Source organism: Lytechinus variegatus, chromosome 1 (genome assembly GCF_018143015.1).
Source record: "Lytechinus variegatus isolate NC3 chromosome 1, Lvar_3.0, whole genome shotgun sequence".
Lineage (NCBI taxonomy): Eukaryota > Metazoa > Echinodermata > Echinoidea > Temnopleuroida > Toxopneustidae > Lytechinus > Lytechinus variegatus.
The window spans coordinates 91,509,659-91,535,896 of record NC_054740.1 but is presented as its reverse complement, the minus strand read 5'-3'; the positions used below and the strand labels follow the sequence as shown (position 1 = coordinate 91,535,896).

Sequence of the window (26,238 nt, the reverse complement as noted above, 5' to 3'; positions counted from 1 at the left end):
AATGATAATAAAAATAATAATACGCTTCATTTATATAGCGCCTTTTCATCAGATACAAAGCATGGGAAATGAATTGAACTATTAATTTGAGTATATCCCCCTGTAAATTTCATATTAAGTTTACATAACAAATTGTCCCTTTTTTCTTTACCATGCATGTTTTCTACAAAATAATGAAATAACCTGTTTCCACTTATATCCTTATTTTGGACTTGTTTGTCAACTGTTTTTAACAAGCAATATTACTGTCATTAAATTGTACATATTTAATTCATATTCAGGTTTCTTTCAGAGAAGAAGACAGGATTCAGGAACTTTGCTTTGGCCTATCTTCTCCAGGACTACAACTGTTTCCCTGCTGGAGCTGATCCAGTAGATACACTTGACCTTTACTTCCAGGTCAGTTAAACTATAGATGACCGTGGGCATAATTTCTAATCTCTTTAAATGTGCTGAGGCTCCATTCACAGAGCATGTGCTATACCAATGACATCATCAATTATTGTCCTCTAAAATTCCACATTGGGTTATTTTTTTTAAATTAAGGCTTCTTTTCTGTTCCCACTATATGTGTGTGTGTATTTGAGTTTTGTCAGACGTGTATCAATCAGATATGATTATTTACGTCTGGGACCGACCTTTAACGTCACCATCCGAAAGACGTGACCAGGGCTCGAACCTCTGCATCGATTTGTAACTTCCCCACAGCTTGGATTACAGGCGCATACCACAACGCCCAGTTGTGTCATAAAAATACCTGTATGTGAGCAAAGTATTCTAAGCTTAGTATAAATTTGCCTACAAAGACTATAAAACAATGTCATTTTAGCACTTGCAGGGAGGGGGGTACTTCACAAGTGTTTTTCCTGAATTCATTTTTTTGATTGTGCTCAAGCTACATGATGTATGAACGGGCAACTAATGATATTGAGTAATGGTATAAGGGAGGCTGTGATGATTGGATATAAAACTCCAAAAGATAATTGACTGTCAATTTGCCATTTAACTGCTTTTCGAAGGCAGGGAATTAGATTTAGATCTAATACACTACTTCCATTTTATTGTCAGTACCCTTTTCCACCTTTGGATGGTGTTCTTTCCAATATCTGTGCAATACATGAGCTCTCATTTTATCCATCTGTATTAGATCTGTTCATTGGAAGTGAATTGTGAGTCAGCTTCCGTCATCGCAGCTACCCTTGCCAATGGTGGGATCTGTCCTCTGACTGGCAAGAAAGTGTTTGAATCTGTTGCTGTTAGAGACACACTCAGTCTCATGCTATCTTGTGGAATGTATGATTTCTCAGGACAGTTTGCTTTCCAGGCAAGTATGTCACCCTAAAAGACATATAGATTGATATATCATTCAGAGATTGTTAGAGATTAGTAAATCCCTTTAAAATGTCATGTAAAACATATGTTGCTGGTCAGTTACATAGAGTATATACGTCTGACCCCCAAATGATTTGACTCTCTTTTTTTCTAGTTCAAATTCCATAAAATTATCATGGCTTATTGAAATTTGTGAAGTGAAAGTAAGAAAAACAGGTTGGATACCCAAAAAAGGTTGATTATTCTATGAAACTTCCCTGCTTTGATATCTATTTATTTTGTTGATGTTTTGTGCTTTTTAAACCAAAGCTTCATCGAAATGCATTGTTATTGAATATGATGTATGTCTTCAAATTGACAACTTGAAGTTGACCTATTTCGTATGTGCACTGCTGCCCTTACATTGCATATTTAAAACAATTTCCAATTTTCTGTTGACAGCCATTATGCATCCTGTGGCTTGTCTGAATAGTAAAAAGCTGGTTCCCCCCCAAAAAAAAAGAACAACCGCAGGACAAGATGATGCAAGTTACATGAAAGATTTTAGATTATAGGTTCTCATTTCAACAGAGGAAAACTTATGATGATACAATCCATATTTTGACTTATGTGATAAATCCAAGATTTTCTCTGGTTGTAAAACCACCTTCACTAAAGCTTAACCTCATTCGCAATTGAATACTGGTACTTATTAAAATCTTGCCATTTGATCTCTGAAAGTAAACTTTTACTATTGATAGCAAGTGTTATGGAACAGGCCCCCTTTGCTATTTCACTTGTACATTGCTAAGTGATGAGGTAGTGATCGACACCTGGGGGCCGTTTCATAAAGCTGTTCGTAAGTTAAGAGTGACTTTAAGAACGACTGGTGATCCTTTATTGTGGTAAATGGTATATTCATTGACGATGGTTACACGCGAAAGAAAGGTTCACCAGTCATTCTTAAAGTCGCTCTTAACTTCCAAACAGCTTTATGAAACACCCAGCAGAGGTATAAAGCATTCCATTCATGTTGTATCCGTGCAATGCAGGTTGGGATGCCAGCTAAATCAGGTGTATCTGGTGGAGTGATGCTGGTAGTACCTAATATCATGGGTATAATGATGTGGTCTCCTCTGCTTGATAGCTATGGTAACAGCACCAGAGGTATTCAGTTCTGTCAGGTATGAGTCAAGGTCAAATCCATTTAATCCACAATTAAAAACAAGTAGTGACATTTTGACAAAGTTACATTCAGCAATTGACAAAGTAGAATTTAGGGTGTGGATTGTGTTTCATAATACTGTTGGATAAGTTACTCGCAACTTAACACAGGATTGGTGACCATTTCTTCTGCGTAATAAGATTCTTAGTCATTTTTTCCCCCATTATTTGAGGTATAAATCCAATTTATGTAGATTAATATACTCTTTGTTAAGAAGCATGCAAAGTTTGTTATTTCTGAAGATTTGATTAGGGTTATAAAAAACTCTTGTGTTTTTTTAAGATGGAAATTTTAGGGTTTGTCATTCAGGGCAGAAAAGGATTACCAGTTGTGCACTAAGTTATGACGAAGCTTGCAAGCAACTTTATGAAATGGGCTCCTGCCCAGTTGCAATTACCATTTGTACTTGCCAAGGAAATTTATTTCTATAGGTATTTGTATATAGCTAGTAGTTTTACCATCTCATATTTGATCTTGATGGTGGTGTTGACAATATTCATTATTCAGTGTGATATATTTCAGCTGTCATACCAAATTTACACAACTGTTGACAATGCTACTGTGTAGACTCACAGTAGGGAAAAGAAGCAATATTTTATTATGGAAGAGCACAGTAAAAAAACTATAAATATTGCCGACAAGTTTCAAGAAGAGCATATTATCATTTGCCACTCCCAGAATTGATACAAATAACTGGAAATATTTCAGTTTGAGAAAATCATCAACATCACTACCATGATCAGTCCTTTGTAAAAAGTTTGTTTGTAGTATTATACAAACAAATATAAAGTAGCCTGAGTATATGAAATTCAATTGTGTTTTGGTTTGATGCAGGTGTGTGTTGAATATCTACAATATATTGTAGGATAAAACTATACAATCTTTATCATTGCAGGATCTGGTGACACACTTTAACTTCCACAACTATGATAACTTGAGACATCATTCAGCTAAGAAGATTGACCCTGTTACGCAAAGAACACACAGTCAGGTTAGACAATGACGTGTTATAAGCTATTGTAATAAACTTCTGAAAACCTTGATTTGATTGGGTCATTTTTAGCTGAGAGTGCATTGTATATAAACCTGAATGTTATAGTTTTCATCATGTTTTAGATCTTGGCCATCGATCACACGATTGCACAGAAAAATGGCACGCAGGTTGTCTGGGATATAATCTACAAAATTGTATAGTGATAGAGAATAGAGTTTGATAGATTTTTAGTGTTTAAGTTTGCCCTTGCAGCATTGTCACCTGTAATGCCTCTATTTTATTTGGAAGCAGTATTGATTAAAACTTGCAGATATAATCCTCAAACTTTGAAATCTCAAACATTATTAGTGGTTGAAGTGGATAGTCCATGTACAAAGTCTCTTGAATTATAGAATTGAATAGTCTAAGGGTTAACCCATCGCCTGCTGGAATCAGGCTGTTGTTCCCTATCAATACTTATTGAATTGCAGAATTGAGTACCGGTATTCAAGGGGTTTAAATCATTAACCTTCTCTTAATCTACACTTTAGGCAACAAGGATCATGAAGTTATTGTTTGGTGCTTATAATGGTGATGCTAGTGCTTTGAGGCAGTACTTCCTCCAAGGTATGGACATGTCTGAGAGTGACTATGATAGTAGGACAGCTCTCCATCTTGCAGCTGCAGAAGGTAGAATATTTCAACTTTATTCTCATATATTGCAATGCTTATGACAAATTTCCTCCCAGAAGATAATTTACTTCAATAACTCCATACATCTACTTGATTTGCTAGTTCAGCCCTCTGGACTGCCATACCCGAATAGAACTCCCAAGGATTTAAAAAGCGCGAGCGCGCCCTCTCCCGTTCAGGCTTACTACCCATGATCACCGCGCAACTAGCGTCCATCTTCCTCTTTTGCTTTCGGCAAGCCACCTGTCAAGACGTGCTCAGATAAGTCTCCTAAGAGCTCAAATCTTTTTGAGCTTTGGTATATTATTTTCGCTTATCTGTGGTGCATTCTCCCTTTTAATTTCAATCTTTCCATTTGTGTGTAAGATTGTGTTCAGAATTTACACTTGGCGTGACTTTTTAGACGTGTTTTTGGTGACACTTAAATTGTTTTCTAACGTTCTCGTCGCGCCGCATCGCTAGCGCGTTCGCGAGGCACCGGGCTTGGCCTGCCTACGTGGCAGCAAGCCTTCACCACCTGTCATGGTTATTGTTCTTCACGTTCAAAGCGTGGTGGCTTTTGGTGCCGTTTTTGAATTAAATTCTAGACAGCCTCTACACTTTGTTGTCGAGGGTGTTATTGTTATTTCTTTTTGCAGGTTGGGATCTTCAACTCTGTTCCTTCCTTGCTTTCTGGAATTGATTTATTAAGATTTTCGATTGATTATTGATTGATTAATTCTTCAATTCTCTTTCCTTTCTGTTCTGAATAAATTTCTTAATTGATATTTTATTCACAGGCGGATCTTAAAGCTCAATTCCTTTTTCCTTCTGTTCTGAATAAATTTCTTGATTGATATTTTATTCACAGGCGGATCTTAAAGCTCAATTCCTTTTCCTTCTGTTCTGAATAAATTTCTTGATTGATATTTTATTCACAGGCGGATCCTAAAGCTCAATTCCTTTTCCTTTCTGTTCTGAATAAAATTCTTGATTAATATTTTATTCACAGACGCTTCGGGGATTGTTTAATTCGGCTTACGCAATTATACCTGATGATTGTTTGGTTATTCAATCCCCCCTAAAAAAAAAAAAAAAAAAAAAAAAATTTTTTGTTCTTTACAGGTGGGGTCTCCTTCCTGTTAGAAATTTTTTTGACCTGTCCCGGAATTGTTTTCTTCGTTCAATTCCCTCTTCCCTCCTAGTCTTATATATTTTTTTATTTCGACAGGCGGGCTCTACGATTCCCTTTGAGGATTTACTGTGTCGTTCTTCCTCTTGGAATCGTTACTAGAGACGTTCCTCCTTCCTCCTGTTCTGAATTTCTTTACCTTTCCACAGGAGGTTACTTTTTTTTTTTTTCCTCTTGGAAATTATCGTAAAATTTCTCTTATCTAGGAATTATTTGTCTCTCAATCCCTTTTCTTCCTGCTCTGAAATGCTTGTTTTTGTGTTTCTTCGCAGGTGGAAACTTCTTTCTCTTCTGAACTTGCATTCATTTTTGAATTTTTGTTTCGAATTTTTCCTTCGGGCACAAAAAAAGAGAATATAGTAGGGGAACCTTGTAGGAGTTCTTTTTTCAAAGTCTCCGACCTCCTTTTTATTTTCTTACAGGCAGATACCTAAACTATTCTTAGGTTCTTCTTCCTCCCTACCCCTCCCCTCTTGTTTTGTTCTGTTTGCTCAAACAAACTCCTTTTAGGAGGAGGGAAAGACCACTCCGGTCTCCACTTTTAATCTAAGCGAGATCTTTGTAAAAAAAAAAAAAAAGAAAAAGAAAAATTCTTGTTTTTCCTTTTTCAGGGTAGAGAGAGGTATCTTTGAATGGGACTAACACAGCCCCAGAGGACCTGGTGCCCTCCACGGGGACCGTCCCGATTGCAAGTTACAGAAGTCGGCCGCCTCCAGGCGAGCAGGAGGGACGCCGCGGTGAGCGCCCAGCGGCGGTGAGTATGAGGGTGCGTCGATCAGCATTCCGAATTTGCGGTCGGATGCTAAGAGAAGGAAGGCCAAGACTGTGGTGCCACGGTCTCGGACAAAGGAAAAAGTGGTAGCCAAGGCTTCCAAGCCTAAACTAGGTCCTGCCGCCGCAGCACCCATAGGGCTATGCGACCCACCGGCTACCGGGTCACCAGAAGTCCGGAGGGAGAGTGCGGTTCTCTCCCCCCGGCACAGGTCAGGATCTCTGCCGTATAAGTCGTCCTCCGTTGACAGCATCGGGAGAGATCGCCCAGCCCCTGACCGCGAGAGGCGTCACACAGACTGTAACCACAATCTGATCGTGACCACAATCTGACCCCGTCAGATTCGGGTGAAGTTTCGTTGTTGGCGGCCGCCCTGCCAGGGGCGGCAAATCGTAAGAGATCACCCGTGCCTCTTGTGCCTTCTTCTGCTCCGGCCACGCCGGCGGAGCCCGCAAAATAAGAAGAAGAAGAAGAGGTCGAAGGAGAGGTCGGCCAGCCCTGTTGCCATGGGCATTCCTCCTTCAGACCCTCTTATCGGTGGCCAGATGTTACAGTCATACATGTTATGCTGCTATATTCTGCTACCGCGAGAGGCGTCACACATCGGGCTGTGACCACAATCTGACCCCGTCAGATTCGGGTGAAGTTTCATTGTCGGCGGCCGCCCTGCCAGGGGCGGCAAATCGTAAGAAATCACCCGTGCCTCTCATGCCTTCTTCTGCCCCGGCCACGCCGGCGGAGCCCGCAGAAAGAGAAGAAGAAGAAGAGGTCGAAGGAGAGGTTGGCCAGCCCTGCTGCCATGGGCGTTCCTCCTTCAGACCCTTGTGTCGGTGGTCAGATGTTACAGCTATTCATGCTGCTACATTCTGCTACCGCGAGAGGCGTCACACATCAGACTGTGACCACAATCTGACCCCGTCAGATTCGGGTGAAGTTTCGTTGTTGACGGCCGCCCTGCCAGGGGCGGCAAATCGTAAGAAATCACCCGTGCCTCTTGTGCCTTCTTCTGCCCCGGCCACACCGGCGGAGGCCGCGAAGAAGAAGAGGTCGAAGGTGAGGTCGGCCAGCCCTGTTGCCATGGGCGTCCCTCCTTCAGACCCTTGTGTCGGTGGTCAGATGTCACAGCTATTCATGCTGCTACATTCTGCTTTCGAGTAGTGCGGGTTCACCCCACCCTCGACGTCTACTCACCCCGCTGATGCCCCTGAGCATCAAGCGAGACAAGTGGGCAATAACCACCAGACACCCGGGAAATCCTCGAGCGATTCTGTTAAATCGCCAGCCAGTGCACCGACTAACCGGGTGCCCCAAGATCGCGTGTGCTTTCCAGCATTTTCGTCGATCTCAGAGCACGTGTCCCAGCCGACACGCGGGGCCACCCCGGCGCTTACTGGACAACCTCCCGGTTCAGTCCATAGAGCGAGACTCCCTTTACGAGGACAACCCCTATCCCGCGGGCGACTTTTCAGTAAGCGCTCAGGCGCTGCTTGACAAGTATCTACCTCACATCTACCCTCCGAGCGGGGGTATTGATGAAGCAAGGGAGTCCATATTTTCTCGCCCCGCCTCTTCAGGCGCTCCGAGCTCAATCGGCCGAATTGGGGGTCTCGGAGAGTGACGGGGTCGCTCTAGACGAGGCGGCTCCTACGACGAGGAAGCCGCCAGCTCCGTGGGTGTAAACCCACCCCCGCTCTGCTGCTGCCCGGAAGCGCCAGGCTCCGGCGCCGCCGTCTCGAAATTTTCAAGCCTCTCGAGGCTAGCGAGAAGGCAGAGGCAGGGGGGGGGGCGATTATTATGCAGGTACTCCCGAATTCGCCCTCTACGTCAAGCTCACATACGGCGACGACTCCTTCAGCGGTAACCCTCTCCATTCTTCCCCCTAAGCGGGCCCGTAGATTGGAGGTATGAATCTCTTACATACCGCATGCCGCACTTCTCTCGTGAGAATGTTTGGCTGCTTTGAGAGGACAACCTATCACGTCCGCGGACCGTCCGCCCAGGCGACGGGACCGTCGCTTTTCTGGCCTGAACCTCACTTTCTATTCGAAAGTAAGGGTGCCCTGTCTTACTTAGCTCCTACCCTTGCAACGCCAGAGTCAGGGCTATAGTACAGACACCCGTTCTCCAGCGATCGCCGCTGAAGAGAGGGCGACTCTGATATGAGCACCATCACCGCTCAGCGGTATGTCTCACTATCTCATAGCTCTCCGAGCTTATGAGTATGTATATCGGATCTGAATGTCACGGCGATTAAAAGTTCTCCTGTGCTTAATAATCGCTATGCCTTCACCACCCGATGCATTATGGTTATGTTAACCTATTTGTCTCGTATTCGGGCGGCTCGTACGAACCCTGCCCGAGCTGCCATCACCGGTCGTCCCCCCGGACACCGCCGGCAGCACCCGCACCGAATACGTGGAAGGAATCAGCTTTTCATATGCTAGATATCCCTCCTGTTGACATTCACAGCTGTTCCCCGAGTCTTTCCCGGTTGGGTAAACATCATCTCGGAGGAAAGTAACCGCCGTACATCTCATGAGATTGTTGGCTATGTACGTGCGTTCAAACTTGTTTAAAGCCCCAGGATTCTCTGTCGGCATTCTATGCCTACTTTCTGGGCACACCCACCGTACCGGGTCGGCGAGTTCACACCAAACTGTACACCGCCAGACCATCGGTCGAGCTCTAACTGTCTATCTTATAGACTGCCCTCTATGTGGGTCAATCTTGCGGGCGTCTCCGCCGCTCCCTCCTTGTGCGGAGTGGTCTACGGTGGATGTCTTTACCGTGCCCGTTAGTCGAATCGGCTTCTTTCTTAGAAATTTTTTCACGGCACACTCGAGTCGCCCCGCATGCTGCTTTCATCCTCCTTCCATGCAAGGCATGTGGCCAGGGTCACCGCACGACCGAGGATGATGTAACAGTGGATGGATGTATGCTTATGCCTTCCTAACCACGATCACTACGACCCGCCTTCTCTCGGGCCGACTGTGGATGAGCCTCTCCATGTAAGTGATTTACTTCACTGGAGTTCTTCTTTTAGAAATTTAGATTCTCATCCCCCGCTGCTTAGGGCGTCATTTTTGCCGCCCCCCCCCCCCCGCAGCTTTTTGGAGCTCCTTATCTTACCGATATCGGACTGTTCCACGCTGCCGCAACCGGCGCCGGCGGTGCTCGCTCTTACGATCACCTGAGAAACAGGCCTTGTGACTGTTTTCATAAACAACTGGTTCTCACCGCAGACTGATGGAAATTTTGTGATTACTTCCTCAAGTCTCCTTCGCTTGTTTCTTCAAGCGAGGACTTCGACACTCTTAGCCAGTTTCCGTCCCTAACTTGATAGGACAGGGCCGTTGCTACCTCATTCGATTCCGTTGGGAATGTAACGGTTGAGGTATCATATCTGGCGATGTCTGTTCGTTTAGAGCATCTCTTGATGGTCGTTTACACGTAATATCGTGACAGATTTTTTTTTCGCCAGCTCCCTCTGGCGTACACTTGCTGCTGCTAGGGATTCCCCCGCCCAGCGGACAGCCATCGCAGCCTAGCCTCACGGGCTCTCTCGGCGATGGTGGCTTGAGCCAAGCCACCTCTTCCACCGCGGGCACTGCACCCTCAGATGGGTGCTTCAATCAGTATGGGAGAAAGGGGATCCTGAGTTCTCTCTCGATCACTCGGTCTAACACACTTTTGTCGTGATGTGTACCGCGCTGTATCCCTGACACGCCCGGTTGAGCTGTTTTGACCAGACTGCTCTATTCTACATAGGCAACATGTCCGCGGCATTCCTTATTAACAGGATGGCACTCAGTCGCTTTCTCGACCCTTGTCTGCCTTACGAGTGGTTTTCTTCCTAAATCCCTACTCTCCGTCGTTCCTGGTCCCCTTCGGACCGCTAGTAACTTTTTACCACAGCTCTCTATCAGAATTCTGCAGATTTCTGCCCTCACGCATTTGAGACAGATATCGAATTCTGGGCGTTTTCTCCCACGCGGAGGCTTCCCCTACAGAAATTTCCAAGCTTGCGGGAAGCGTGCGACTAGCTTGCGCAAGCTTGCGGCATGCTAGTAACTAGCATGCGGTTAGCTTAATAAGCGTGTGATATGCGTGCAGAGTAATAGTTAAGCGATCTTTTAGCGAGCAGGGACTGTTCGCTAGCATGCACTCGCTTATTAAGCGAGTGCCCTGCTAGTCGCATGCTAGTTACTAGCAAGCGGCACGCTTAAATTTCGGTAGGGGTTCTGAGATATCTCGCCTTCTCAGGTTGGTCGATTGATCACTTACTGAGCCTTAAAAGCTTCAGTTTTCCGATCACGATTCTTGTTGAAATTTTCAACAAATTTCGATTCTTACGCTCTAGTCAGCAGGTGATGTTGTTCTCCTGACACTAGGCCGAGGGCCCATGATACTTAGTATTCCTGAGTATACAGGGCATTCCTCTCGAGGACATTTTTGAGGGCCGCCTTTTGGCGCTCAACTAACTCCTTCACTTCTTTCTACTTGAAGGACATTCCGTCCAGCGAGGCGAGATTTGCTGCTTCGGCGCTTAAAGCAGCTGCGGCTTTTTCCCCCTCTCCCTAAATTTCGTTGTTTTTGTTTTTTCTTTTAAATTTTCTTAGGCTTACAATTGAAAACATGCCTCCCTACGGTTTGAGTCCGTGCTGGTCTAGCAAATCAAGTAGATGTATGGAGTTATTGAAGTAAATTATGAAAATACTTACCTGATTTTCTTATTTACGAGATAACTCATACATCTACTTGATACCCTCCCACCGACCCTCCGCCTTGCGTAGCAACATGTTTCAACGTATGGGCTTGCGAAAGGTGAGGAAGATGGACGCTAGTTGCGCGGTGATCATGGGTAGTAAGCCTGAACGGGAGAGGGCGCGCTCGCGCTTTTTAAATCCTTGGGAGTTCTATTCGGGTATGGCAGTCCAGAGGGCTGAACTAGCAAATCAAGTAGATGTATGAGTTATCTCGTAAATAAGAAAATCAGGTAAGTATTTTCATAATTTATCAAAGTATTTACATGTAATTGAATCTAGACGTATTGCCATTGGTGTAATGAAATAGTTACATCTGAGTCCCTCATAACCACAGTCAATTGTAAAATCCATAAGAATTTTTCCCTAATAAGTCAAACAGCAGATCTTAGACTTTATGGAAAGGATGACTAAGATATGATGTTTGGGTGTAGGGGCTACTATGATACTTATTAATTATTGGGAATGTGTCAACACCATTTAGCATTCTACAAGAAAATTAGTAAGTATAAAGCATTGCATGTTTAATATTGTTTTGACAATAACAAAAATTACATAAACTAAGTCATTCATTTCTCTGGCAAAAAGCTTATTTTTGTCCATTACACTATTTAAATGCTGCATAGGAAACGACGTTGATCGTTTTTCTGTTTTATTTGTTTATTTACAGGTCATCTAGAATGTGTGGAGTTCTTACTTGAGAAGTGCAGTGTAAGTCTTGATGTACTAGACAGGTGAGTTAGACCCATCATTTAAATGATGATAGAACTTGTAATAATTCATAATAATGAAAATACTGATACTGATGTTGATACTGATGACATGATGATGATGGTGGTGGTGGTGGTGATGATGATGATGATGGTGATGATGATTATGATGATGGTGATGATGATGGTGGTGGTGATGATGATGATGATGATGAAGGTACTGGTTGTGATGGTGGTGATAATGGTGATGGTGATGATGATGATGAGATGATGATGATGATGTAGTTCTTGTTCATTTAAAAAATGTTCTGCTATGGCAGTTCACTCTTATATCCCTTGCCTTCATCCCTGACATACATTTTCTTCATCTAACAAATTTTATTAAGGCCATTTCCATACTCTAATAAAAGCAAAAAAGAAAGAAGATAATTCTGTACATGTACTTGAGTATTCCTACCATCTTATTCCCTCTCAAATGTATATTTTCTAATTGTAAAATGCTGCCATCTCTTGATTACTAATATCCAGAACCGTCAAGAACTTTTCATGTTTTTATGCTTCAGAGTATTTAAGATTAACTTTGCAAGTTTTTCCAGAAAGATACTATCAGGACCAGTATATATATCGAAAGATGTGAAAGAATTATGATACATGATATTCTAATAGCGTAGATAGTTTGGCTCAAAATGTTCACCATATTAATTTAGGTCAAACCCAGAATAGGATGTTTATTGAGTTAAAGAAAGAAACAGGTACCCTAGCTTTTGATACCCATCTTCTATCTACCATTACAGTTTCTTGTTTGCTGCCCTCTTACATCTACATTGAAGCAGTGTCTGTTAACCGTATGACTCATAATGCACACAGTTTAGTTTATCAGATATGAGGTGTATGAAGTACCCTATGAATGTCTTACAATTTCTTGATTAGAATGATATCTGTGTAGCCAGGCAACAGTAATGCATTGATTGTCATGATGTTACTGATAGCGTAAACCAGAAAAAGATTGTGCACAAGGAGAGATGCAGACAATACAGAGAAAGACAGACATTGGAGTGAGAGATGATGGGAGGGCAAGGGGAGAGAGGAGATTGGAAGCGGTAGGAAGACAGATGAATGGGAGGGAGAAAGAAACCAAGAGAATTCAGTAAAGTGAATAGGAGAGAGGGAGAGAACGAATGTATAATACTTATTGTTATGCAATAATGTAATTAAAACCCTAAGTTGAGAGCTAATAAAAATTAAAAATCCTGATTTGCTTCATTGTCTATTTTTATATTTGTGTCAATTGTGTGATCAGTACAAATATATTTCAGACCAGGTATTAATTATTGGAGGATCAGTCAGAATGTTAAAATTATTGATTGCATAATTACTGCTTGATTATTTGCAAAGTTATTAATAGTAAGCAAAAGATGAAGGGATTACTACCATATGATTTCATGATTATAATTATATAATTTACTTACTAAATCTTTTATCTATCTTTATTTACTTCACCTGAACCGTAGTTAACCTCCTAGTTACCTGACTTACCAATAATACCAATATAATGGTGATTTTTTTTTATGTACTTTATTATCCATCTACTACATATACATGAATGTCTGCCTATCTGTCTATCCCTCTTCCATCATTCTAATGTATCTTATCATTAGATTATTTGTTTTGTAAGCCTGCCATCATTGCAGTGATACTTTGTTCATCAATTCAGATATTCATTGATCTATCAGTCTGTCAGTCCTTCTGTCTATCCATCCATCAATCAATTCAATCAATCAGAAGTCATTCAATGAGTTTAAGATCAAACTTTGTCTAGTGGTTTCAATAGCCAGCAGTAGGCCATAGGATTAAAGCTGTTATCTCCTAGAGTTCATATTTGCTCTGGTGGTCATAAAGTGATTAGGGCTAATTAACCTGTTGTCTTTAGATAAAACAACACACTTAGATCACCAGTGAGTCAGTGTAATCATTTCTGATATCTGAAACAAAATGGCTTCATTTGTTCCCATTTCCTCCTTGCTGCACACTTTACAAAAATATGAAAATTCATTCCAAATTTATTTGGTTTATTGTATTGTTTCTTGTAAAACAATGCTTGGATCATGTGGTAAAGCTTCCAAACCTCTGTGGTGGTTTTGCAACTTTTTGCAGCATGAAATAAGACTGTTACACCTTGCTATTTTCATAAAAATGCACATCCTTCAAAAATCATTTGTGTGCCCAGTTAAAACCAAACTTAAAGCCTGATATGGGGGAGATGTGTCTGTCATGTGTATGTTATCAGGTTATCTAACCTATTGGTGGTTAGTGGTTAGTTTGCTATAATTCTGGTTGATAGACATATATGAGACTCAACTGAATGAGGTCAGTATACCATGTATCACATGTCCTCATATAGATTAAAAGAAAAAAATCAATATTAAATAACAAAAGAACAAATGAAAATGTGTACAAGATAAAAGACCATGAGTATGAAATTTACATTTATATTCATTTAAGCAAAATGGAAAGATGAATGAAAGATGGCATTTAGAAGATAAAGGAGAATTTGAAAATAGTGTTTTAAGGGGGGCAGGGGTAGAAAAAATGTCGACTTGTTTGCATACCCACTCCCATTTACACACATGCACCAAAAAAACTATCAAGGAAGTTACAACTCCACTCATCTAAACAGTATTTAGATGTTGGTGTTCATTCTACCAAAGTAACACATACTTGATAGAGCTCCATGAGTGGCATGATGCCACCTCATTAAGAATCAATTAAAAGCTCTTAAGTTCTAGATTTCAGGATGATGTTGCCAGCAAGTCTAGGAGTGCCAAGTTTGGCAATGACTCAGTCTATGTCTATGTCATAAGGAAACACCTCTAGCAGTTAGGATGGTCTTGGCCCTAAATGTGGACTCTCCCAGAGTTAAAGTAACATGGAGTGTTTCATCTGCATAAATGCTGATACTGTTTTGTGCTATTTTGTTCTGTGTAACAACCATCCATTTGTCATCTTCTCAAGTAAAAAACTTAAATGCATTAAGACAACTGAATGAAATACCCTTTGATATACTAGCATTCCTCAATCTTGTCTAACATTTAACCTGAATAACAATAATAATAATAATAATAGATTTTGCTATAACAAATGTTTTCCATGTTCTCCAGCCCTTATATATGCAAGCTCAGTCTCCTACGAGTACAAAATTAGTTAATGAAAATTGAAAACATTGCTTACCCCAAAAATTCATTATAAGTTAAGCAGTATGAGAATTCTTGCTGAAAAAGTTAATTTGTGAAATTTATCAAGTGGGTAAATCCGATCCGATCCGGATCCGATCAACCATAAATTTCAAAGTAAATGTAAATATTCACTGTGAATTTGAATGCCTATCAAGATTTTTGTTTTTTTATTTTTTTATTTGAAAAGTACAGAAGTGATAGCAAATTTGTCTCAAATTTTAAAAGTTACGATTTAATCTTTAACCGCTGTTTCCCATTTCATCATTGTAATGATGATGACTAAATTTACATCACCTTTAATGAAGAGGAGGGGGGCATCCAATTATCTGCTTATTGCATCCCTCAAGATGATAAACACTTGTAACTTTGACTTTGAAATGTCTTAGTTGGGAATCCCTTCCTCCATTATTTTGTTTATTCTTTGCTCTCTCCAAACAAACTTTGAGATGTGCATGTAACTGGTTTTTAATTGCATCAGAAGTGATTGTCAACTTGATCATAGGTTGCCAATTTACTGATATGTCAACATATCAGCTCTGAATCAGCACAAGGGAATTTCTTACTCTGTTGGACTACAGGAGGATAATAATCTTGACGTCAATTTATTTTGGAATGATGCTTATATTATATTGTTGATTTGATTTGGCCTGCGTTATTGCATATCATAGATTGAAATCTCATAGATTGTGTAAATTCGATATGTTTGGATAATATTATTATCACATATGCAGTTTATTTCACCTTGGAAAAAAATGTAGGCACCAAATTTTGGAAACAATATCGCAAGTTTCTGTTGAGAAAAAAAAATTCAAAGTTATTTTTCATTTAAAATACCAATTATTAGTGTGAGTTAACCAATAAATTAATGTTTCATTAAATGTCAATTCAGGATTTATTTATTTACAATTTTGCTGAAATTCTCATTTGAAGCATGGACCACAAAACAATGGGAACATGCATGTATAACTCCCATTGGAAGTACTTTCTACAACATACAGTCATGCTGGAAAATGCTTATTGCAGAATAAATTATTTATTATAGTTAATTGTCCAGAATTTTCTTTAAAACAATTTAAAAAACTAGAAAGTATTTGAAAATGGACAATGTTTCATTTGATCTGTTTAAAGATCAAACACACAACTTTAAAACAAAGTTACCAAAGGGAAAGATTAAAAAAAGAAGTTTGCCCTGAGGATTTAATCCCTGACCTCACCCCCTCATCATCATAAAGTCATTATCTCAATCAAGATGTTGTTCTAGTCAATACACTCCTATTCAGAGATTTAATCCCCATTTTGTCTCCACTTGAGGTTTTTAAATCTCAATTCTTTGATTATTGTAATGTATGTATGTATTTTTTTTTCCAATTCATTTTTTAAATTGTCTTTGCAGTGTTGAATTGTTTTAATTTAATTTGTATCCCCTTCATTTCTCTCTATATTTTAAATCTCTCTCTCTTTCTCTCTTATTATTTCTCTTTGTCTTCCTTCCTATGTTTTGACATTGTTCCATGTGTTCACCACTATATCATTAAACTCCCCATTTATGTATATTAATTATTGGAAATAGGTGTGTATATTCTCTACAAAAATATATTGACTGTAAAAGGGTGCAGCTTCACTTGCCTGAGATTGCAATATGGTTGCTGAAGTCCCTGGCTCTAACCCTCTCGTTCACACCTAGTGACACCATTTATTTCTTGGATTCCTTAAAAGGATTTGCTAAAAGACTGATGAAAAACTATTAATACTTTTGAGGATGAAATTAGTGTTCAATATTTAAGTTATTAGCCCATCTCTCTATCTCCATCATGTATCCAGGCCACTTATGAACCTTCAGCCCTTCCTACCCCGCCCCCCTGCCCCTAGATGATGAGTCACTATTAGTACCTTTATCTATACCATCTCCATTCTTAACCTTGTTTGATGTCCACTTTAACCTATTATGTGAGTCACCCAAAACAATACTGACCCACACTGTAATTGAACAACTCTTCAAAAGTGGCTACAAGGTTTGGTCCCCCACTCCAGGTAGAGCTTTATGAACCTTGTTCATAGTATGTGAACACTCTTTGATGCACCGCCGACTTTTAAGCTTTTGTTTAACTTTCTTTGCAATACCAACTGTGTTTTCAGTTTTTATTATCTCTACCATTTTGATTATCATACAACTATTGTTGATGTGTGAGTCATAGAAGCTAAAAAACTTTCTGAAAGATTGCCATGGTGATGTTATTTCACTCCTCCCCCACTGCAGTGTCAAGTACCTTTAAAAAAAAAAAATAAAGACATGAAATTAAATAAAAGCAGCAAAATTCATCTCGAATTGACTTGATATAATAATACTTCATTCTTATGTCACAGTTGTTGTGTTAAAAATGATTATAATGGTGTATTTAAAATCAAACTGGAAAATTGTGTTTTTAGCAGTCATCTTCCTTAAAACATATTCAAACGGAAGTTTTTACCCAAATGGTGAAGAAAAATATGTAATAGGATTGAGAATAAAATTCTGAGACAGTAATATAATATCAAGAATAAACTTTCAATGAAAATTAGTAATTTTTGCAAATCATTAGTGACCTCATGATTATCCCATTCCTAGAGTGTAATATATGATGTATACATATATGACAATTAAGCAAAAAGCAATCACAAGTCCCAAATGCATGCTATTGATTGGTTGAAAATAAAGTTGGGTATGATTTTATGTAGTTGTTTGATTGCAACTTTCACTGCAACAGGGGGTGTTTCACAAAGATTTAAGTATGACTTAGAGTTGCACTTAAATGTCTATTTGCATGGGGTATAAAAAGCATCACCCCATTGGTCAGATCATACCATGAGGATGCATACTACTGCGTATTGATCAATAAGATTGCGCATTGCATATCATGTATGCGTCGGCATTTCAGTGCGACTCTAAGTCATACTTAACTCATCCTTACATATGCTGAATACTCCCAAAAGATGCTAAGAATCAATTATTGTTTATCATCCTATACAGATGGGGCCACACCCCTATAGATGATGCAAGACTCTTTGGACATACCGATGTTGTTGAGATGCTAGAGAATTTTAAATCAAGAAGACAGGAACAACCATGAGAAATTAGGTTCAGTCAATCATTGTAAGTATTATTTTACCCTGCTATACTGATGTATGGGACTTATGGGAAGACAAATACTAAGAATGTCTTAAGGAGGGCAAAAAGTAGAATCAACCACTTGCTTTATATAACAACATATACAGAAAAAATGTTACGAAGTGTTAATGACTCTTTGAATTAAACATATTGAAATGTCGCAAGTTTATTACTCTCAGGTATTTAGTTTATAAGTAATACCATATTACATTATACTCATCAACCAATCCTCCTAAATATTCATAAGCATAGCAAAAAACACAAAAATATTCAAAGACTACAAAACTCAGATGCCAACATCATAGTATTTTTTCTTATCCTTTGATCTCATTGGCTGAATGAAAGGGTTGTGAGGTCCGACCATTAAACACGAAGTCCCCAATAAAAATCCCAGGTCAGGCTTGTAACAGTCATTGATCCTACTCAGTAATCAAGAATGTGATTTTTGTTTGCTCTATGGACCCTGCCCACTCGTTTGATTTAATTAATAGTGATTCATGCATCTTGTTTTTTTGAAGAGCTATTCCTTCCTCTGATAGTTTCCTTAATATTCTTCATAACTTCATTCCCTTTAAATCTTTAAGTTCATCTCCCTCATGCCGGCAGCTTTGTAAGGAGAGAATGGCAATATATCAGATGAGGGATATATTTTAAGAAAAAGTGATAAAAAAGAAGTACGAGCTGAAAGAAAAGCTGAAGAAAAAAACTTTCCTATCAGTATTGATCACACACTCATCCTCCTTTGTTTTCGTCTTTCTTCCCTCTTTTTCCTTCTCTTTTATTCCTCTTGTTTCCCTGCTCTCTTTTGCTTTTGTGTTCTCCCTCTCTCTTATGATCTCATTTTTGTGTGATATCTGTGCTGCTACAGCAAAATTAATAACAAACCTTGATTAGACAACTATGGAAGCTTAAAAATGCCACCCTGATGTTCATATAATCATCTTGTCATGTCTACATCTCTTAGTGAAAAGGATAAGATGACGAGATCTCGGATCTTGTCATGTCTACATCCGATGGGAGAGATGATCAGATGAAAAGATCTGAGATCTCATCACGTCTACATTTTTTAAGAAAAGATGATCACGTGTCTTGGATCCAAGATCTTGCCATCTGATCATCTCTTCTAAAAGATGAAGACATGACAAGATGATTTTATGAACCTCTGTGTGGCTCTTTTAAGCTTCTATAGACAATAGCTTAGATGTTGCTTTCTTAAGGAAATTCATATTTAATTTCAAATTTATCAATATTCCTTTCTCTTTTCAGCTCATGTGTAATCAGGAAGAGCAGCTGTATCTTATGTATTGATATGTTGGGCAAGATATTCTTATCTTCAATCCTGTTCTTCCATGCTGATTGGTTGTTTCTCTGGTTAGGCTTGCGACAATCACTCCATTGGACGTAGAGAGGACTAGTCAATCCTATTCTTCCATACTGATTAGTTATTACTCTGGTTGGGTTTGGAGCAACCACTCCATTGGACGTAGAGAGGTCTGGTATCGGTTGGGTTTTGTCGGGTTTAGGGAGTATTTAGAAGGAGAGGTTTGAAATGTCACAAAATTCATTGAAACCTTGTTCACAGTCAGTATACGTAATGAACAACCAAGAAAGCATGTGATGGTTTTGAGCATTAACCAAGTTATGTTTATTAATCTATCTAGGACTTGGCTCTTAGTGAGTATTTTGCACCCATTTTCTTCATCCTTCAATCCATGACAATAATGGGTAATTCATACACTGAAAGAAGATAGGCGATATTTCTTGGGCGATTATACCTCCCTTCAACGTCCTGTGTGTAATCTATCAAATGCCTGCTTTAAGACAATGTCTTTGTATAAAGTGAATATTTTGAAAGTTGAGGTTATTAATCATGTTTGGTATAGCAATTATGTGTTCTTGCAGACAAAATACACTGCATGTAGCTTTGTACAATTCGCTGCTGAGATCTTTGGAGGGAAAATATGTTCAATAACTCTGTATCTTGCAACGTGAAACTCTTTTTATTTGTTTTAATGTCATATCTTGAGGTAGTGCACTTATCAAAATGTGTAAAGAGCAATAACCAGCTGTTCCTTCCAAACTTATGTTAGAGTACTGTTCATGCTCAAAATCAATTCCTTTGTCAACTTGTTTGAAAATATATTTTTTGTAGAAAATGGTAAGTTAATCTATCTCCTTGCAGATGTTTTTGAAGGTCAACCATATCATTTTTTTGTCCATCCTTCCCTTCAGCCATTTATCCTAAAATTGTGGTTTCTGTATAAAAACTAGTATCATGAAATCATAGTTTTGGTGTATAGGTGCATCACACTAAAATACAGGTAAAATGAAAATTTGTCAGTCTTCATAGTCCACAGGACATAGGTCAAAGGTCTGTGCTCATTTTTTTAAGAGAAGCAGAGGGGTAAGCTGTGTCCTATAGAACTCACAACACATCTAGTTTGTAAAAAGAGAAACTAAAAATGGGTTACTTAGTCAATCTTTATACTTCAGTCTCTTTTTTTTCTTTCAAACTGTACCTCAACTTTGATGTGGTTAAACAACATTTGTCTGTTTCAGTACTATGTATTATCAGAGAGTTTTAAGTTTTGAAATCTAACATAGACTTAAAAATTATACCAAATCTATTGGATAAAAATGAGGGGGAGGGGTGGATTGTGTTACAATGATCATGGTGTGGATTTAATTAGAGAGCACCCCAAACTGTAAAAACATGACAAATTTATTTTTAAGGATGATAAGCATGTACCATATTTTTCAGATAATAGCCAACCTTTGCTTTTGAGTCTCCCACCATAATGGTAAGTTTTATTCATACCATTTTCATATTTGTCATTAGTTTAATTGTCTTAATTGTCTTATGCAACAAATTTTTGCAATGAAAATTCATAGGAATTTGTGAAGCCCTGAAAAGGTAAAGTGTTGTAATAGCTGAAATCATCTTTAATTCTCTCTAATGCTGCATGTTTATTTTATATGAAGTTTCTCATGTAGTTAGATGGGCATTAGAAAAAAAAACATTCTGCAAAATGATTAATTTATGATCTCAGGGTTGTAAAGATGTTCTTACCCATATTTGAAATTTAGCTCATTGATGTAAATTAATCTTCTTGTGGTCAATATGAGAAAGGTAATGTAATCAAAGCGTTCCAGCTGAGTACCACTTCGTATCTTCTGAAACATTATTTCTTGTGTGCAATTAGTTTCAGTAGATGTAGTGCAGTGTAAAATTTACTCACAGAAATATTCATGGAAGATGGAGATTCTTCTATCATGAATTTTACTTAAAAGAACTTTACCCCCTGGATGGTTTTGTAAATGTCATAATTCAGTCAAAATATATGCATCTTGATGATGTATTTCAATACCGCAATATTCATGACATTTTGGGGGGTTATTATACAGAACCGAGTACAGGTTAACTCTGCCTAAGTCAACCTTCCATAAGTCGAATAATCGCCTAAGTCGAAGCAATTTTTTATACCAGATTATTCAAAACATGTTATATACCTCTTCTAAGTAAAATTTTGCCCAAGTCAAACAGATATCTCTGGTCCTAAGAGATTGGACCTAGGTAGAGTTACCGGTGTCATAGTGTGATAAATGAAGCTTATACAAAGTAGGTATCAATACCCTATTATTAATGTCAATCTACTGCATAGCTTGAAGTTAGTATACATCACAAATTATCTTTTTTTAAAAAAATTCTTTTGTAAATCATGATACAAATTTACATGTAATATGGTTTTTTTTTATTACTTTTGTAATGGTAATTATGAATTATAAATGTGAATGCAATGATATACCTCTATAAATATTTACAGAAATATCAAATGATAATTTGTTGAATTTACTTTCTCTTTACAATAATCAAAAATTCTATTGCAGCTTTTGTAAAAAAAAATGCTTGTTTTCCTAAAATAAAGTGTGAAGGAAGTATATTGCTTGAATACTAAAAATAGTACGCTATTTGTAACGCTAGCATCTTTCTCTTTAATGTTCAGACTTTTTAAATTTCATGCAGTGCTTTGTCTTTTTTTGTATTTTTTTTTATTTACCTCAATTGTAAGATACTTGAAAATATTGAAATTTTTGAAATTTCATACTAATTCTTTATCATGTCTTGCTGAAGTGAGTGTTCATGCAGTTACTGCTTTACGGAATGAATGAACGGCATTTTGCATAAATTGAGAAATCATTATTAAATAATGAATATAACTGTTGCTGAAATCTTATGTACCATGTTATTAAAATATATTGCATCCAGAATTTCATGAGTATTGTAAATTGTAAGAGTTTGATTACCTTTTTAATTTTTATTCTAAAAAGGGCAGAAATTGTAAGTATTCACATTTATCTCAAAGGCACATTTTGTGGAAGTGATGGATTAGTCTTGGGAGAGATGAATGTTGAAGAGATGCAAGGAAGAGAGTGAAGAAGGAGAGAAGAGGGGTAGAATGGATTAGAGAAAGAGGGGGAGAGAAAGGAGGAGAGGAGGTAGAGAGAAGTGGGGGGGGGGGGGGTTGAGAGGGAGGGAGAAAAAAAGAGCAGTTTGCTTGAAGCTACAATTGCTGTTGTCTAGATGTCCACAAAAATGAAAGGATCATTACAAAGTAGGATTTTAATTCAGAAAGCTGATCGTGTTTATGTAGAAACCTCTCAAATTTACCAAGAACATGATTTGTTTCCTTGTGTGAATACATCAAATCTAAATTCAAATTTTATGCGGCTCAGCTGATTTGTGAGGTTCCTATGATAACATGTTCTTTTGAATAATTCCTTTCACATTCTCTCCAATCAATCAGGATCTGCTGAATAAGCTTGAGGATGAATTATCTTTGTAATAAAACATGAAGAATGCAAGAACAAGCTTTAGAAGTCGTAGGTTTGGGGTTTTTTTTTTTTTGGGGGGGGGATTTTAACATAATTTTCCATTGGAGTAATTATCACCATGGTAGGTAATGCTATTTGAATTAAAAAGAATGAAAGGATCGAGAGATGTATTCTTAGACAATTTTTCTCTCCCCATTCTCATTTTTTTTCTCTCTTTTAAATGTGTCTTGTCTGTTCTTTATACTTATTAATTTCCCTCTCCTCTCTTTTTAGCTCATCCGGCTCGAAGGGCAAGATGAGCTTATGCCGTGGCGTGGCGTCTGTCGTCCGTCCACAATTTCAAAATGCTACTACTTCGCCATTTCAAGTCCGATTTCAATTCTGTTTGCTTTATATGATAGCACTAGGTGGGGGATTCAAAACTTCTACACAGAATTTTGAAATTCATTAAATATGCCAATTTATGCGCATTTTTCAAAATTCACAAAAAATGCTTCTTTATTTGTCGACCGATTTTGAATTTTTTGCTTCCATCTGGTAGAGCTTCATGAGGTTCACCAAACTTCTACACGGAATTTTGAAATTTTGACCAGAACAATTTTTATGCTAATTTATGCAAAATTAATTTATGCAAATTTTGAAAAATGCACATAAAATGCTGCTTCTTCTTATTTGTTGACCGAATTTGATTTTTTTTTCTTCCATCTGGTAGAGCTTCATGAGGTTCACCAATCTTCTACACAGAATTTTGAAATTTTGACTAGAACAATTTTTATGCTAATTTATGCAAAATTAATTTATGCATATTTTTAAAAAAATTCACTTAAAATGCTTCTTTTTTATTTGTTGACCGATTTTGATTTTTGCCTTTAATCTAGAAGAGCTTCATGAGGTTCACCAATCTTCACAGAATTTTGAAATTTTGACTAGAACAATTTTTATGCTAATTTATGGGAAATTATTCATATTTTTAAAAATTCACATGAAATGCTTTTTCTTCTTTAATTGTTGACCGATTTTTACCATTTTTTTCTTCTTCCATTTTGTAGATTTTTATGAGGTTCACCAAACTTCTACACAGAATTACAAAGAAATGTTTTTTCCTCATTTGTTGATCAATTTCAATTTTGTTTGCTTTATATAATAGCTCGAGGTGGTGATACAAAATTTCAGCATAGAATTTTGAAACTCATTGAATATGGTAATTTATCAATATATTTTAAAAACTCACAAAAATTACTTATTTATTCGTTAGTTGACTTTGGTTATTTTTGTTCCATCTGAGAGCTACATTAGGTTCACCAAGGTTCTACACAGAGTTAAGAAACTTGACTAGATAATTATTAATACTTAATTCATATGAAATTTATTCATAGATCACAAAAAATGCTTCTATGTCATTTGTTCATCAATTTCAATTCTATATCCTCAATTTATGTCACCAATATAATTCACTACAGTGTCAACTGGGCTGAAATTAAAATTGCGTTAAATTTTGTTGCGAGATGCCGGATGAGCTCCACACCATTGATGTGCTAGTTGTTATCTGCTCCTCTCTTCTTTCGCCATCCCTATATACCTATAAAGGGAAACTCAATTTTTAAAAATTAATATTACATAAACCCTATTGAAAACAAGTTCAGGAAATTCCAAGGTGTGTATTACTTCAAAGCAAAATAGCATCGTAATTATGTAATAGATGAGCAGATTATGCCTCTGTCCTATTTTCTGTCTTTCCCTCTCTCTTCTCTTTATTTCTCCTCTCTCACTTTCTCTCTCTTCTTTTTCTAGTTTTGCACCTTTATTTCTACCTCTCACTGTCTTGTCTCTGCCCCCCTCTTCTCTCTCTCTCTTCTTCCCTCTATTTCTACCTTTCTCTCCCTCCACATCTTACTTTTCCAATGTTTCTTCTCATAATTCTTATTTTACTTTTTTTTTTTTCAGTTAACAATTATTCTACAAACACACACAAATATACTGATTAGCAGAACTTGCAGTGGTTTATTCTGTATTAATCTCGATATAATATAAAACAATATTTCTTGTTGAGAACCAAAAATCTAATTTGCATTCAGACTAGCAAATAATATAAATCCTATGATTATAAAGTAGTGTAAAAACGAATTTCACTGAAGATAATTAAAAAATTACAGTGAGTTCTAAAGTTAGAATGTTAAAGTGAAATGAAATAAATAATGGCAAATTTGCATTCCTATTTACAGATAAGATATACAACATGTATATCTGAGACACCTTATTAATATTCTAGTGACAACTATGAGAATCCTATAAAGAAATTCCAAATAAACTCCTTGGATAGGTTATTCCATTAAAGTTTGAGCATAGATAGCTTTCTTTTCAAACAATTGATTAAACAATGTACATGTACAGAGTGAGCATCTATTTTCCATTAAGAATGATGCCCATTTCATAATGGTTATGTCGTTAATTGATCAAAGATTTGCGATGAATGGTATGCTTCACTTCTGTCAAATGAAAGGGACTAAATTAATAAGGATTAGTAGATAGATATAAGCAAAATTAATTTAAGACCTTTGATAACATTTGAGTGTTTGGTATCTCTATAAACGTCTTACACTGCTACTGAGCTTACTGATTGAATCACTGGCAATTCTTTATATTTGATATCAATCATGAAATAAAAACATACATAGTTCATTTCATTAGCATAAATGTATATGCTGCCCTCTCTAGTCAAACTTCTTGAAATGACGTCTACACACATTGTAGTCTTATACACACAAGTCAGGAATGCTACATATATCTACTGGAATGATTTTCTTACACACCATGTTTATACTTTTTTTTTTATAGATGATGACAAATGAATTAAAAATCAAATTCAAATACATAAAAATTATGGCAACATCATGGTCATAATGCATTTACACAGTGTAATAGACCAGTTCGTAGTTACTTCATGGACAATTTGGTCAAATGACCTTTCATTTCTTTCATTATGATAGGCAGATTTCAAAGCAAGATATTACGTAAGCTTGCCTTACATAGCAGGATGAAGAAATTGAATAGACCAGGTGCGCACCAATGAACACTTTGTAAAGGTATTTGTTGCATTCCAACTTTGAATGCATATCATAGCATGTTGTACAATGTACTTGGCAAACTGTGGAATACCAGTCGTTCGTGGACGCATTGTTGTTTTTTGTGAATGTAAATGAAAACCACAATTCAAAAAAATATATGAATAAGCAAGACATCAAAGTTGGTGCTTATCTCATTAGATTTTAAACCACCATGTCACTTTAGTACAAATGACCTTCCTCTGATCATGAGCAGAATATTTTGATCATGCGCAGAAAGGAACTACGAACTGGCTTATTATTAAAAGACTACACAAGTGCTTGAAAAATTTACATCTGCCAGTGTA

The 26,238-nt window shown here is 37.7% G+C and overlaps 1 protein-coding gene across 3 annotated transcripts in view; it reads left to right on the top strand.

Moving 5' to 3' along the window:
- The window catches only part of LOC121428502 (glutaminase kidney isoform, mitochondrial-like), a 50,342-nt gene extending 31,021 nt beyond the window's left edge, over positions 1 to 19,321 (top strand). For all 3 annotated transcript variants that reach the window (XM_041625165.1, XM_041625158.1, XM_041625173.1), the window contains 8 exons: positions 282 to 399; positions 1,148 to 1,324; positions 2,364 to 2,495; positions 3,432 to 3,527; positions 4,061 to 4,199; positions 11,579 to 11,642; positions 17,859 to 17,981; positions 19,263 to 19,321. In XM_041625165.1, the coding sequence (XP_041481099.1) occupies positions 282 to 399; positions 1,148 to 1,324; positions 2,364 to 2,495; positions 3,432 to 3,527; positions 4,061 to 4,199; positions 11,579 to 11,642; positions 17,859 to 17,958 (826 nt within the window). In that variant the 3' untranslated portion in view covers positions 17,959 to 17,981; positions 19,263 to 19,321. The remainder of the gene's footprint in view (positions 1 to 281; positions 400 to 1,147; positions 1,325 to 2,363; positions 2,496 to 3,431; positions 3,528 to 4,060; positions 4,200 to 11,578; positions 11,643 to 17,858; positions 17,982 to 19,262) is intronic.
- Positions 19,322 to 26,238: the final 6,917 nt, after the last annotated feature.